The 15,905-nt window shown below is 41.2% G+C and overlaps 2 protein-coding genes and 1 pseudogene across 4 annotated transcripts in view; all 3 read left to right on the top strand.

Moving 5' to 3' along the window:
- ZNF140 (zinc finger protein 140) overlaps positions 1–15,905 on the top strand; it is a 36,596-nt gene that overhangs the window by 1,274 nt on the left and 19,417 nt on the right. The window contains exons 2-3 of one of the 3 annotated variants that reach the window (XM_053587589.1): positions 6,297–6,423; positions 9,309–9,404. In XM_053587589.1, coding sequence (XP_053443564.1) covers positions 6,297–6,423; positions 9,309–9,404 — 223 coding nt within the window. Of the gene's footprint in view, positions 1–5,370; positions 6,424–9,305; positions 9,405–15,905 lie in introns of those variants that run through there. The other 2 variants (XM_053587588.1, XM_053587590.1) reach the window with 2 other exon arrangements.
- The window catches only part of ZNF10 (zinc finger protein 10), a 92,821-nt gene continuing 83,326 nt past the window's right edge, over positions 6,411–15,905 (top strand). Inside the window, exons 1-2 of the mRNA XM_053587581.1 lie at positions 6,411–6,423; positions 9,309–9,404. The gene's annotated coding sequence lies outside the window, so the exon portion shown is untranslated. The remainder of the gene's footprint in view (positions 6,424–9,308; positions 9,405–15,905) is intronic.
- LOC128583381 (zinc finger protein 621-like) lies at positions 6,494–8,082 on the top strand (annotated as a pseudogene).

The following is a 15,905-nucleotide window of genomic DNA, read 5'->3' as shown; positions in this document are numbered from 1 at the left end:
TGGGTTCAAACCCGCCAGCCCCAGTGTATGTGGCTGGTGCCTTACCCACTGAGATACAGGCACAGCCCTCAGGCACAGCCATCACAGTGTGATTCATGGACCAGCAGTAGTAGCATTACTTGAAAATTTATTAGAAACGAAGATTTTTAAGCCTCTGCCTACTTGCCCTGGGAATGAAGGCTTGTTCTCTGTCTATGGTGAATGTATCCTACTTTCTAAGCTTTCTTACTCTGTAAGCTACCTTTCTCTTCCTCAATAAACTTTGTTTCACCCTTGTCTTAAAGAAAAGAAATGGGGCGGCGCCTGTGGCTCACTGAGTAGGGCGCTGGCCCCATATGCCGAGGGTGGTGGGTTCGGACCCAGCCCCGGCCAAACTGCAACAGAAAAATAGCCGGGCGTTGTGGCGGGTGCCTGTAGTCCCAGCTGCTGGAGGCTGATGCAGGAGAATCGCCTAAGCCCAAGAGCTAGAGGTTGCTGTGAGCTGTGTGAGGCCACAGCACTCTACCGGAGGGCGGTACAGTGAGACTCTGTCTCTACAAAAAAAAAAAAAAAGAAATGAAGATTCCTGACCCCTACCTCAGACCTTCTGAATCAGAAAGTTTGAGGCTGTGGTCCAGTAGTCTGTACTTTTGCAGTTTCTCTAAGTGATCCTTACACATGAGCATCCTATGTCTAGGAGAGTCAGCAGTGAGCAAAACACAGAACTCACTTTTCAGACATCACGTTAAATTCCTTTAGCAAGGAACACTGATTATTTTTACTCTAGCTAGGGCTAAATGTGTGGCTGGTAATTGTGCTTCAAAGAGGTAGGGAAAACAAACAAGGGCGATCATTCCAAACGAGTCCCTAATTTTTAGTTCTACTTCTTTTTTTTAAATGTAAATTATTTTTATTATTTTTTTACATATACATGTGTTTATTAGGTTTCCACTTTTGCCTTCACAGAATTAAAAAGGCTTAAAATTTAATAACAATAACAATGTTTAAGATAAAGACTAGAAACAAAAACCTTGTAAAGAACGAACGACAATAAATACATTCAGAAAAGAAATCAGACGATTGCTGCATCAAAATATTAAGCAATAATAATAATAATAATAATGCAAAGAAAGTAACATTTACATTGTCAGATAAGAGTATGTCTATTATAGAATGCTTTGACCTGAGGTTCAGTATGGAGTCATCAGTTAACTTTTTTTTTTATTAAATCATAGCTGTGTACATTGATATGATCATGGGGCATCATACAGTAGCTTCACAGACCGTTTGACACACTTTCATCACACTGGTTAACATACCCTCCTGGGATTCTCTCAGTTACTGTGCCAAGATACTTACATTCCACATTTACCAAGTTTCACATATACCCTTGTAAGATGCACCACTGGTGTAATCCCACCAATCCCCCTCCCTCTACCTACCTCCCCTCCCTTTCCCCCTTCCCCCTATTCGTAGGTTATAACTGGGTTATGGCTTTCATGTGAAAGCCCTGAATTAGTTGCATAGTAGGGCTGAGTACATTGGGTACTTTTTCTTCCATTCTTGAGATACTTTACTAAGAAGAATATGTTCCAGCTCCATCCATGTAAACATGAAAGAGGTAAAGTCTCCATCTTTCTTTAAGGCTGCATAATATTCCATGGTGTACATATACCACAATTTATTGATCCATTCGTGGATCGATGGGCACTTGGGCTTTTTCCATGACTTAGCAATTATGAATTGGGCTGCAATAAACATTCTGGTACAAATATCTTTGTTATGTTGTGCTTTTTGGTCTTCTGGGTATATGCCTAGTAGAGGAATTACAGGATTGAATGGCAGATCTATTTTTAGATCTCTAAGTGTTCTCCATATCTCTTTCCAAAAGGAATGTATTAATTTGCATTCCCACCAGCAGTGCAAAAGTGTTCCCTTTTCTCCACATCTACACCAACATCTCTGGTCTTGGGATTTTGTGATATAGGCTAGTCTCACTGGAGTTAGATGATATCTCAAAGTAGTTTTGATTTGCATTTCTCTGATGATTAAAGATGATGAGCATTTTTTCATATGTCTGAAGGCCGTGCGCCTGTCTTCTTCAGAGAAGTTTGTCTTCAAATCCCTTGCCCAGCCTGCGATGGGATCCCTTGTTCTTTTCTTGCTAATGCGTTTGAGTTCTCTGTGAATTCTGGTTATTAAACCTTTGTCGGAGACATAACCTGCAAATATCTTTTCCCATTCTGAGGGCTGTTTGTTTGCTTTACTTACTGTGTTCTTGGCTGTGCAGAAGCTTTTTAGTTTGATTAAGTCCCAGTAGTGTATTTTTGAAGCTGCTTCAATTGCCCGGGGGGTCCTCCTCATAAAATACTCGCCCCAGACCGATTTCTTCAAGGGTTTTCCCTGCACTCTCCTCTAGTATTTTTATAGTTTCATGTCTTAAGTTTAAATCTTTAATCCAGTGAGAGTCTATCTTAGTTAATGGTGAAAGGTGTGGGTCCAATTTCAGTCTTCTGCAGGTTGCCAGCCAGTACACCCAGCACCATTTGTTAAATAGAGAATCTTTCCCCCCCTGAATGTTTTTTTTTTTGTAGAGACAGAGTTTCACTTTATGGCCCTAGGTAAAGTGCCGTGGCATCACACAGCTCACAGCAACCTCCACCTCCTGGGCTTAAGCGATTCTCTTGCCTCAGCCTCCCAAGTAGCTGGGACTACAGGCGCCCGCCACAACACCCGGCCATTTTTTTGTTGCAGTTTGGCCGGGGCTGGGATTGAACCTGCCACCCTCAGTATATGGGGCCGGCACCCTACCAACTGAGCCACAGGTGCCACCCCCCACTGAATGTTTTTAATTGGCTTGTCAAAGATTAAATAATGGTAAGTAACTGGATTCATCTCTTGGTTCTCTATTTTGTTCCAGACATCTACTTCTCTGTTTTTGTGCCAATACCATGCTGTTTTGATCACTATCGATTTGTACTATAGTCTGAGGTTTGGTAGCATAATTCCTCCTGCTTTGTTTTTATTTCTGAGTAATGTCTTGGCTATTCAAAGTTTTTATCTGATTCCATATAAAACGAAATATTGTTTTTTCAAGATCTTTAAAGTATGACAGTGGAGCTTTACTAGGGATTATGTTGAAATTATATATTGCTTTGGGTAGTATGGGCATTTTAACAATGTTGATTCTTCCCAGCCAGGAGCATGGTATGTTTTTCCATTTGTTAACATTTTCAGCTATTTCTTTTCTTAGAGTTTCATAGTTCTCTTTATAGAGATCTTTCACGTCCTTTGTTAGATAAACTCCCAAATATTTCATCTTCTTTGGCACTACTGTGAATGGGATAGAGTCCTTAACTGTTTTTTCAACTTGACTATTGTTGGTATATATAAAGGCTACCAATTTATGAATGTTGATTTTGTAACCTGAGACACTGCTATATTCCTTGATCACTTCTAAGAGTTTTGTAGTAGAGTCCCTAGTGTTTTCCAGATATACAATCATATCATCTGTGAAGAGCAAAAGTTTGATCTCTTCTGACCCTATATGGATACCCTTGATAGCCTTTTCTTCCCTAATTGCGGTGGCTAAAACTTCCATTACAATGTTAGAAAGCAATGGAGACAATGGGCAGCCTTGTCTGGTTCCTGATCTGAGTAGAAATGATTCCAATTTAACTCCATTCAATATGATATTGGCTGTGGGTTTGCTGTAGATGGTCTCTATCAGTTTAAGAAAAGTCCCTTCTAGACCAATTTTCTTGAGTGTTCTGATCATGAAGGGATGCTGGATATTATCAAAAGCTTTTTCTGCATCGATTGAGAGAATCATATGGTCTTTGTTTTTTAATTTGTTTATGTGCTGAATTACATTTATAGATTTACGTTTATTGAACCAGCCTTGAGACCCTGGGATAAAACTGACTTTGTCATGATGTATAATTTGTTTGATGTGTTGCTGGATTCTGTTTGTTAGGATCTTGTTGAATATTTTTGCATCTATATTCATTAGTGATATTGGTCTATAATTTTCTTTTCTTGTTGAGTCTTTTTCTGGTTTGGGGATAAGGGTGATGTTTGCTTCATAGAACGTGTTGGGTAGTCTTCCTTCTTTTTCTACCTCTTGGAACAGGTTGAGTAATATAGAGTAATAAAGAGTAATTCCTCTTTAAAGGTTTAGTAGAATTCTGATGTGAAACCATCTGGTCCCGGGCTTTTCTTTTTAGGGAGGTTTTGTATGGTTGATGCTATTTCCGAACTTGATATGGGCCTGTTCAACATTTCCACTTGATTCTGGCTAAGTCTTGGAAGGTGACATCAATTAACTTCTTATTTTTTTCCCCAAAGTCTCAAAAAATAGACAACTAATATTTATAAATAAAAGTAAAAAATAATTTCAAAAAAAGATCATGCCAAATTTTATAGACAATAGAAAAAGAAGAAATACTTCAAAATCATTCTACTTAATCTGGATACACCTGATATTAAAATTGGAGAAAATATATTATTATAAAGTGGAATTTACAAACATATTTCACTTATAAATGAGGATGCAAGTTCTATTTGTTCTACTTCTTTGTCCAACCTTTTTTATACTCGTCTCCAAATTCAGAGGCCGAGTTTTCTTGAGAAATTTGATTTCCATCTCTGCTGCAGATCTTATTGTTTACTGTAGGAAAGAGCTTCCTTTATTAGTCAACAGTGTTTTACTGCTTATTTTTTATTTTTTTGTAGAGACAGAGTCTAACTTCGTCACCCTCAGTAGAGTGCTGTGGCATCACAGCTCACAGCAACCTTCAGCTCCTGGGCTTGGGGATCCTCCTGCCTCAGCCTCCCCAGTAGCTGGGACCATAGGTGCCTGCGACAACACCTGGCTATTTTTTGTTGCAGTTTGGCCGGGGCTGGGTTTGAACCCACCAGCCTTGGTATATGGGGCCAGCACCCTACTCACTGATCCACAGGCACCGCCCTACTGCTTATTTTTTAAATTTGAAAACTGTAAAATATAACTTTGCCATACATATGGGTTTGCTGTTAGGTTTTTTTTTTTTTTTTTTTTGAGACAGAATCTGGCTCTGTTGCCCTAGGTAGAGTGCCATGGTGTCACAACTCACAGCAACCTCAAACTCCTGGGTTCAGGTGATCCTGTTGCCTCAACCTCTGGAATAGCTGGGACTATAGGCACCTGCTTCTACTTCCTGGCTAATTTTTCTATTTTTGTAGAGATGGCATTTTGCTCTTGCTCAGGCTGTTCTCAAACTCCTGAGCTCAAGTGATCCACTTGCCTCAGCCTCCCAGAGTGCTGGGATTACAGGCATGAGCCACCATGCCCAGCTAGTTTGGGATCTTTTAAATTTCCATTCATGCTTTATAAGTTATGTCAATCACTCAAGTGGTGCAAAGCAAGGGGTTATTTATTATTTTCCCTAGTCCTGAGAGAAAAAGCTTTAGGTTGCATTCCTTTCTTGGGAGATCCATGTATTTTATAGTTTATCTCTTTTGCTCTGTGACATTGCTAAAGTTACCACTAAGTTTTACAGCTGTTTCTTCAGGGTAGGGAATGACTGAAAAACTTGAGATTGCATGCCCTGTTTGATCAGCAAGTTATTACCCTGAAGAATTTTTAAACAAATCATATTAAAATAGACTGCTATTAAAGAAAATATAGATTGCTTATTAAACATAAAGGAATAATCATTGTTATTCATGAAGTAAGATCTTAAGATTTTTTTTTCTTTGAGCCAGAGTCTCACTTTGTGACCCTTTGTAGAGTGCTGTACTCTATGTACTCTGTGTCATAGCTCACAGCAGCCTCCAACTCTTGGGCTTAAGCAATTCTCTTGCCTCAGACTCCCAAGGAGGTGGGACTACAAGTGCCTGCCACATAGCCCATCTATTTTTTTGTTGAGGTTGTCATTGTTGTTTAGCTGGCCCGGGCCGGGTTTGAACCTCCCAGCCTTGGAGCATATGATCAGTACCGTAGCCACTGTGCTATGGGCAGCGAGCCAGATCTTAAGAATTTTTATAACCAAAGCAGAAAATCCATGTTATGCACACATATAATCCTTTATCACAAACAAGATCGTAAATTGTCTCAGAAAAAAATCATTTATATTTTTTCTCCTTTTCTCCAGTTTGTACAGCAAAACAGAAAAGCTAGGCTCTTAGTTATATAGTAATTACTCATAATTCTGAAAACTCCCATTGTCACTACTGCTAAACATTGCCCTTTCCTCCACAGTGAGACTGATTTTACTCCTTGATAAGCCTTTGGGGGCCTGGATGCTAGTTGTGCAGATATCTGTTTGTCATTTCAGGGGTCAGTGACTTTCAGAGATGTAGCCATAGACTTTTCCCAGGAGGAATGGAAATGGCTTCAGCCTGCTCAGAGAGATTTGTACAGATGTGTAATGTTGGAGAACTATGGCCATCTGGTTTCACTGGGTAAGTATTCTTCCTCATCTCCTTCAAGTCAGAATTTGATCTTTAGAATGGCTATTGTAGGTTGCCGGGCTCCTCGCTGCCAGAGACTGGTGGCTTGTCACATCCCTGCCCCTGAACTTGGTCCTAATGGCGGCCCGCCTGTCCCTTGCTCGGAGCTTGGGTATCTGGGCCTCGCCGAAGCCGCCCGAGGTGGCTGCGTGGCCTTCTAGCACCCAGGCCCACCTGCTTACTACGGCAGCGCGATCATCTTTTCTGCCCTAAAGAACTTGTCCTGACAACCTCCTGCGGCCGGATCCTGCTTTTCCAAACCCAGAAGACAGTGCTTGAAGGCAGGGGACATCAGCCATGCTCCAAACAACTTGGCCTCAGGAGTCAGTGGCCTTCGAGGATGTGGCTGTGTACTTCACCCAGAATCAGTGGGCAAGTCTGGACTCTGTGCAGAGGGCCCTGTACAGGGAGGCGATGCTGGAGAATTATGCGAATGTAGCTTCCCTGGTAGGATTTCCATTTCTCAAACCCATTCTAATCTCCCAGCTTGAGAAAGGGGAAGCACCATGGGGCCCAGATCCCTGGGACACAGAGGTTCTGAAAGGCATCATTGCAGATGGTGAGTCCTGGATCATAAATGAAGAGCCAATTGTAAAGCAGGAGGCTTCTGAAGAAATAGAGTTGCACAGAGCGCCAGTAGGAGGACTTTGCAGAAACAGTTCTCAGTACTTTGATTTTAAAAGCAAGGCAGTGTGGCAGACTTTTAGTCTAAATCCAAATCTGATACTTCGAGGTGGAATGAAGTTCTATGAATGTAAAGACTGTGGGAAAATCTTCAGATATAACTCAAAACTTATCCGGCATCAGATGAGTCATACTGGAGAAAGGCCCTTTAAATGTAAGGAATGTGGCAAAGCTTTTAAGTCCAGCTATGACTGTATTGTACATGAGAAAAACCACATTGGAGAAGGGCCCTATGAATGTAAGGAGTGTGGCAAAGGTTTGAGTTCCAACACAGCCTTAACTCAACATCAGAGGATCCACACCGGAGAGAAGCCCTACGAATGTAAGGAGTGTGGAAAGGCTTTCCGTAGGAGTGCAGCATACCTTCAGCATCAGAGATTGCACACAGGGGAGAAACTCTATAAATGTAAGGAATGCTGGAAGGCTTTTGGTTGTAGGTCCCTTTTTATTGTCCTTACTCCAATGTAAGGAGTGTGGCAAAGCCTTCACTCAGAAAACAGCCTCCATACAGCACCAGAGAGTTCACACTGGGGAGAAGCCTTATGAATGTAAGGTGTGTGGGAAAGCCTTCAAATGGTATGGAAGTTTTGTTCAGCATCAGAAATTACATCCTATGGAGAAGAAGCCCATCAAGATTCTTGGGCCCCCTGTGGTCGATCCCCAGTGCCCCTCTCTGGCCTTATCTCCTATTCCTCTCCAGGGGTCATGCTCTGCTCCAGCTGTGGCTGTGCCTTCACTCGCCTTTCCACATGCTGTGCTCATTCCTACCTCTGGGCCTTTGTTCAAGCTGCTGCCCACATCTGGAATACCTTCTTCACCCACCCAAATAGTACATGTCTTCCAGGGTCTTACTCCCACTGTGAAGCCTTCCTCTATTATTCTGACCCCTTCTTTTCACCCCACATGAGCTTTATCTCGGTGTTCCTATGGCTGTTACCCAACAAATCGTCAAACTAATTTACATTGCATTTGTATTTTTCCCCCACCTTACGTTTGTTACAACTCTTTCAGCATAAACTTCATTGTAATCTATATACATTTAAAGATTGTATTTATATAATATATTCTCTTCTGGGTAGAAAATGGAAATACTTAACCTTTGCATTGGTCACTATCATCCTTGAGCAGTGGTGGCTATATCTGCATCATAGGGTTGTTGGGGTGTTAGAAGTGCTGAGAGGACACTTTTGTTTGTTAGGGGAGTCTGGGAAAGAGGACATCCCTGCACTAGGACATTGTGATTAGAGAGAAGCAACCTGGAAGAAACAGGAGGAGGCATGCAAGACCTGTGGGAGTAGAGAATTAGAGAATTAGGATAGGTTTCCAACAATGAACTTTAGAAATCAATGCAGATTGTTCAGTGAGCCAGTGGCTAGGAGGTGTGTTTATACAGCTGAAGTTGTGTTGCCCTTGGCATGGATCATTGAGGATTCTACATATCTATGCAAAAAATGTGAAATAACAGTAAAAAAGAAAAGTATGCGTTGATAGCAATCATTTATGTGATTGATAGCAATTGTAAACAATCATGTCTTTAAACATGAAAGGTATTTTTCCTTGAAAAAAATAAAAAAGAATGGCTATTGTAAATCTTTATTATCTGGCTGGGAGATAGGGAATTTCAAAAAAATTAGTTTTAGGGTGGTACTTGTGGCTCAGTGGGTAGGGTGCCAGCCCCATATACCAAGGTGGTGGGTGAACCCAGCCCCAGCCAGCTAAAACAGCAATGACAACTGCAACAACAACAACAAAGCCTGTAGGTCAGCAGCTAGGGCGCCAGCCACATACACCAGAGGTGACAGGTTCAAACCCAGCCCGGGCCTTCCAAACAACAATGACAACTACAACAACAAAATAGCCAGGCATTGTGGCAGGCGCCTGTAGTCCCAGCTACTTGGGAGGCTGAGGCAAGAGAATCTCTTAAACCCAAGAGTTGGAGGTTCCTGTGAGCTGTGATGCCATGGTACTCTACTGAGGGTGACAAAGTGAGACTGTCTCAAAAAAAAAAAAAAAATTAGTTGAAAAGATTGAGCTTGTAACTGCACCTAATATTCAGAAATTTCTAATACTTATATCTGACCTTTCTTTTCATGGCCCTTCTTTTCTGAGGATTCAAAGACTAATTTTGAATTTATTTCATTTTCTGCAAGCAGGTCTTTCCATTTCTAAGCCAGACGTGGTTTCCTTATTGGAGCAAGGGAAAGAACCTTGGCTGGAGCAAGAGGATGTAAGAAGAGATCTGTTTTCCGGTGGGTGAGTTAGAAGCCAGTAGAGAAGACTTTTTTTTTTTTTTTTTTCACAACAAAGCAGTTTATTTGTGATCAGTGTTTGAGACTCTATACATCCTTCACAAATTTAATTTTACATAATCTGATAATTCTCTTCAAACTTAAACTTTGAAGTGCTAGACTTTTATTTTCTTAGAACAGAAGGGCTGGTATAAGTTATTTTCCAGAAATGAGGTACCGTTTCACAGAACTGGTTTCTTTTTTGTTTTGTTTTCAGGTTTTTGAGAACTAAATTTGCATTTGTTAAAATCAAAAAGTAGGAAAGATGTTCTTTACAAAGAATTTTGATCAAGTATGTGTTCAAAGAAAGCAGAATAAAAAGGCTTTTTCTCTAACATTCTGTATTGTACTGTAATGTTGTTCAATAGGAATTAGCTTCTGTCATTTGCTAAAAGAATGAGTAGTGGGGAACAGGATATGTTGGGAATTTCGTAACGGGCAACAGAACCATTTAGAGAAGACTTTTAACACCATCAAATTAAGTCAATGAGAAACAATAAATTTTTTTTTTTGGAGACAGAGTCTTACTATGTTGCCCTTGGTGGAGTGCTGTGGCATCATGGTTCACAGCAACCCCAAGCTCTTGGGCTTAAGCGCTTCTTTTGCCTCAGCCTCCTAAGAAGCTGAGACTACAGGTGCCCACCACAACGCCCGGCTATTTTTTCTTATAGTTCTCGTTGTTTGGCAGGCCTGGGCTGGATTCGAAACCACCAGCTCTGGTGTACACGGCTGGCACCCTAGCTGCTGAGCTACAGGAGTCGAGCCAAGAAACAATAATTTTTTTTTTTTTTTGAGACAGAGCCTCAAGCTGTCCCCCTGGGTAGAGTGCTGTGGCATCACAGCTCACAAAATGTCCAACTCCTGGGCTTAAGTGATTCTCTTGCCTCAGCCTCCCAAGTAGCTGGGACTACAGGTACCTGCCACAACGCCCAGCCATTTTTTGGTTGTAGTTGTCATTGTTGTTTGGCAGGCCCAGGATGCAAACCTGTCAGCTCTGGTGTATGTTTCTGGCGCCTTAGCAGCTTGAGCTACAGGCGCCGAGCCAGAAACGATAATTTTTTAAATTATTGTTATAACTAAATTATCCAAATTATCTTGGTTGGAATTTTTTTCTTTAAGATACCAGATATGTGAAGACTATCAAGTATTTCTTTTTTTTTTTTTTTTGGTTTTTGGCCAGGGCTAGGTTTGAACCCGCCACCTCCGGCATATGGGACCGGTACCCTACTCCTTGAGCCACAGGCGCTGCCCAAGACTATCAAGTCTTTCCCACTCCATAAGGGACTACTTCAAACCCAGTTCTCATACTTACTCCACTTTCTTACAGATAAGTCTTTCCATTATTAGCACTGTCTGGTCTCTAAATTTCATTTCTTTTTGTTTTCTTCCCTTTCTTCAAATTGGCATATGTTTCTATTATCTAGATAAAATGTATATACACTTTTTATAGTGCTGTCTTATTTAATCATCTTGGAAAGATTAACTCATTACTCTTTGATTAACTGATTTATTCATTGATTCACATATTTTATTTTATTTTCCTTTTTTTTTTTTTTTTTTTGTAGAGACAGAGTTTCACTTTATTGCCCTCGGTAGAGTGCCGTGGCGTCACACAGCTTACAGCAACATCCAACTCCTGGGCTTAGGCGATTCTCCTGCCTCAGCCTCCTGAGTAGCTGCGACTACAGGCGCCCGCCACAACGCCCAGCTATTTTTTTGTTGCAGTTTGGCCAGGGCTGGGTTTGAACCTGCCACCCTCGGTATATGGGGCCAGCGCCCTGCTCACTGAGCCACAGGTGCCGCCCTCCTTTTTTTTTTTTTTTTTGAGATAAGAGTCTCACTATGTTGCTCTTGATAGAGTCCTGTGGCATCACAGCTCACAGCAACCTCAAACTCTTGGGCTTAAGTGATTCTCTTGCCTCAGACTCCCAAGTAGCTGGTACTACAGGCATCCACCACAACACATGGCTATTGTTTTGTTGTAGTTGTCATTGTTGTTTAGCAGGGCCAGGTCAGGTTTGAACCCGCCAGCCCCAGTGTATGTGGCTGGTGCCCTAACCACTGAGCTAAGGGCACCAAGCCCCCATACTTTCTTAACAATATTTACTGAAATTTTAATCTTGTCACACTTTTTCTTAAGTGCTACAGAGTCTAGAGGGCATACAAAAGTGTAATAACTATCAAGGGATTTTTGTTAGTGATGCATAGATAACTTGTATTAGATATGCTCAAATTAGCAGTTTTGCAATGAGAGAAAAGGAATTTCTTTTTGTTTGTTTGTTTCTGTGTTTTTTGAGACAGAGTCTCACTATGTCGCACTTGGTAGAGTGCCATGGCTCAGTGTCAGAGCTCACAGCAACCTTCAATTCCTGGGCTCAGGCGATTCTCTTGCCTCAGCCTCCCAAGTAGCTAGGACTGTAGGCAACAACACTCGGCTATTTTTTGATTGCAATTGTCATTGTTGCTTAGCAGACCTGGGCTGGGCCCAAACCCGCCACCCTAGGTGTATGTGGCCGGCACCCTTGCGGACTGAGCCATGTGCATCTCCAAGAAAAGGAATTTCTAGTTGATCTTTTAGGCCTAGATAATTTAGATAGGTATAGTAGTAATAAAAACATTAAAAGACAAGAAAAGGGTCAGTTTTGGAGAACAGGTGATGAACTGTGAGTATAGTATTTCCAAGTGAAGATGTACAACAGATTATAAGAATTTATCTTAGAAGAAAATTCAGATTAGAAATGTAGATGTAGGGCGGCGCCTGTGGCTCAGTGAGTAGGGCGCCGGCCCCATATGCCGAGGGTGGCGGGTTCAAACCCAGCCCCGGCCAAACTGTAACAAAAAATAGCCGGGCGTTGTGGCGGGCGCCTGTAGTCCCAGCTACTCGGGAGGCTAATGCAGGAGAATCGCCTAAGCCCAAGAGTTAGAGGTTGCTGTGAGCCGTGTGACGCCACGGCACTCTACCCAAGGGCAGTACAATGAGACTCTGTCTCTACAAAAAAAAACAAAACAACAACAACAACACAGAAATGTAGATGTGGGGCGGTGCCTGTGGCTCGGTGGGTAGGGCGCCGGCCCCATATACTGAGGGTGGTGTGTTCAAACCTGGCCCCGCTGAACTGCAACAAAAAAATAGCCGGGCGTTGTGGCGGGTGCCTATAGTCCTAGCTGCTCGGGAGGCTGAGGCAAGAGAATCACTTAAGACCAGGAGTTGGAGGTCGTTGTGAGCTGTGTGATGCCACAGCACTCTACCGAGGGCCATAAAGTGAGACACTGTCTCTAAAAAAACAACAACAAAAAAAAATGTAGATGTGGGAATCTTACATTAAAGAAAATTGAAGCCATAAAATTGAATGAAAAGTAGAAGTGTTCTTGGCTTGGTGCCTATGGCTCAAGCGGCTAAGGTGCCAGCCACATACACCAGAGTTGGTGTGTTCGAATCCAGCCTGGGCCTGCCAAACAAGGACAACTGCAACCAAGAAATGGCTAGGCACTGTGGCAGGTGCCTGTAGTCTCAGCCACTTGGGAGGCTGAGGCAAGAGAATCGCTTAAGCCCAGGAGTTGGAGGTTGTTGTGAGCTGGAATGCCACGACACTCTACCCTGGGCGACAGCTTGAGGCTCTGTCTTAAAAAAATAAAAATAAAAATAAGTAAATAAATAGAAAAGTAGAAATATTCTCAAAATCTTCTTTACCTTTTCTTGACAATGGAATTGCTGGTGATACTCTTTAGAAAGAAATATGGCAGGGCGGCCTTGTGGCTCAAAGGAGTAGGGCACCAGCCCCATATGCCAGAGGTGGTGGGTTCAAACCCAGCCCCGGCCAAAAACTGCAGAAAAAAAGAAAGAAAGAAATGTGACTCATGTCCTACCTGTGAAGATTCTGACATGGAAGCTCTATGGAGCCTAAATCTATGTATTTATGAAAAGTTCTAAAGAAAAAGAAAAGTTCTGTAAGTTCTATCAGTTGATTCTCAAGCAAATGTTTAATGGAGGTACACTGACCTTTAAAGCGTGTTCCTACTGAGAGAAAAGGAAGAATGGCTACATTTAGGAAGCAGCAGCTTAGGAGGACTGATGGGGAAACAGGAGACAGATGCCATGAAAACAGCTCAAGCTTTAAGGAGACTGTGGTAGATAATTCCAAATGTAACAGGGACCTGTAGGAAGATGTAGAGAATGATTTGGAAAGAAGGTACTAATGTGCATTGAAGTCATGAGGTGGAACATGTACAGGGAAAAGTCATGTAAGTGTGAGTTAAAGAAAAAAATGTCCTTTTTTAAATTAAAAAATAAAACCAATAAAAGCATATATAAGAAAAGTGAGGAAAACAGAAAACATGGAAAAATTTAGTCTAATTCCACCACTTTAATATAGGTCTTTCAATTTTTATACATTTCTTCTAGAATCTTATTTTGAAAATTCTTTTTATTGTGAAATATCGCACACAGACAAAATAATACATAATCCTAAATGTACGGCCTAACAAATTATTACAAGACAGACAACACTGCAGTCAGTAAACAGAACACTGCCAGATCCCTGAAAACCTTCTGGGTGCCCATCCCAGTCCCCCAACAAAGGTAATCATCTCCTTACTTTTATGGTAAGGTAACTTACTTGGTTTTCATTACAGTTTCATCAGCTGTTTGCATCTCTCTTTCACTATCATATAGGTTTGTATGTTTGTGATCTTTATATAAAAAGGTCTCATAGTATACTTGTTATATTGTGATTTGCTTTCCTCAAAAATTTTTAAAAGATTTTTTTCATTTTGCAAATTGCTCTAGTAGTTTGTTTCATTATACAAGTTAAGTATACCACAATTTTGTTTTGTTTTGTTTTGTTTGTAGAGACAGAGTCTCACTTTATTGCCCTTGGTAGAGTCGTGTAAGTGGTGTCACACAGCTCACAGCAACCTCCAACTCCGGGGCTTAGGTGATTCTCTTGCCTCAGCCTCCCAAGTAGCTGATTAAGGATACCACAGTTTATCCAGTCTACTGTTCAGGGTTTCTTAGCTTGTTGGTAATTTAGAGATAATGCAAACAATGTTGTTATTGTACCTGTATCCTGGTACATAATGGCACAGGTTTTTCTGGATGGGATATATCAAGGACTGGAATTGTTGGATTAGAGGATAACATACCTCTTTCATGTTACTGGGTAATACCAAAATGTTTTCTAAAGAGCTTTTACTGACTTTTACAAACACAGTAAGTGTGTTCCTGTTAGGCATCATAATTTTCACCTATTAGAAAAGTGTGCAGTGGTAGCTTGTGGTTTAAATTTGTTATTTTTTAGATTACTGATGAGGTTAAGCAACTTTTCGTATGAATGAATATGTTCATTGAATATTTAGATATCCCCATTTTTAAAGTGCATCTTAAATGATTTTTCTCATTCATCTACTGGATTCTTTTTCTCATTGATTTGTAGAAGTTATTATGTTAGATACAAATCCCCTGTTAATTATATGTACTGCAAAATATTCTCTCACATGTGGCTTTTCTTCCCCTTTATAGCCTCTTTTGATGAACAGAAATATTTAATTTTAGTATAGTCAGATTTATCAATCTTTTTTTTTTTTTTAGACAGAGTCTCAGTTCCCCTGGGGTTGAATGCTGTGACATTATAGCTCACAGTAACCTCAAACTCTTTGAGATCAAGCTATCCTCTTCACTCAGCCTCCCAAGTAGCTGGGACTACAGGCACCCACCACAATGGCTGGCTATTTTTAGAGACAGAGTCTTGCTCTTTCTCAGGCTAGTCTCAAATTCCTGAATTCAGGCAATCTGCTGGCATCAGCCTCCCAGAGTGCTAGGATTACAGGAGTGAGCCACCACACCTGCCCAGTCTTTTCCTTCTTGGTATTTCTTTGACCTGTTTGAAAAATTTCCCTACTAAGAGGCCATGATGAAGATATCTTCCTATGTTTTCTTCTATAAAAACCTTACTTGGCCAGGTGCAGTGGTTCACAGCTGTAATCCTCACACTCTGGGAGGCTAACTGGGGGGTGGGGGGAGGGTGTTGCTTGAGCTTAGGAGTTCCAGACCAGCCTGAGCAAGAGTGAGACCTCGTCTCTACTAAAAATAGAAAAACTAGCCAGGTGTTGTGACACCACAGCACTCTATCCAGGGTGACAGAGTGAGACTCTGTCTCAAAAAAAAAAAAGAAAAAGAAAAACTAGTCTGTAGTCCAAGCTGCTTGGGAGGCTGATGTATGATGCAAGAGATTGCTCAAACCCAAGAGTTTGAGGTTTGTGAGCTGTGATGACACCATAGCACTCTACCCAGGACAACTGAGTAAGACTCTGTCTCAAAAAATAAATACATAAAAAATAAAAATGCCTACTTGTTTGCCATTCACAGTTAGGTCCATGGTTTATTTTAAATTTATTTTTGCATGTCATGTGAATTAATGGTCAACTTTGATATCTTCTGTGTGGTATCTCATTTATTGACACATC

The sequence above is a fragment of the Nycticebus coucang genome, chromosome 4, assembly GCF_027406575.1.
Source record: "Nycticebus coucang isolate mNycCou1 chromosome 4, mNycCou1.pri, whole genome shotgun sequence".
Taxonomy (NCBI): domain Eukaryota; kingdom Metazoa; phylum Chordata; class Mammalia; order Primates; family Lorisidae; genus Nycticebus; species Nycticebus coucang.
This window is presented reverse-complemented; position numbering and strand designations above follow the sequence as displayed.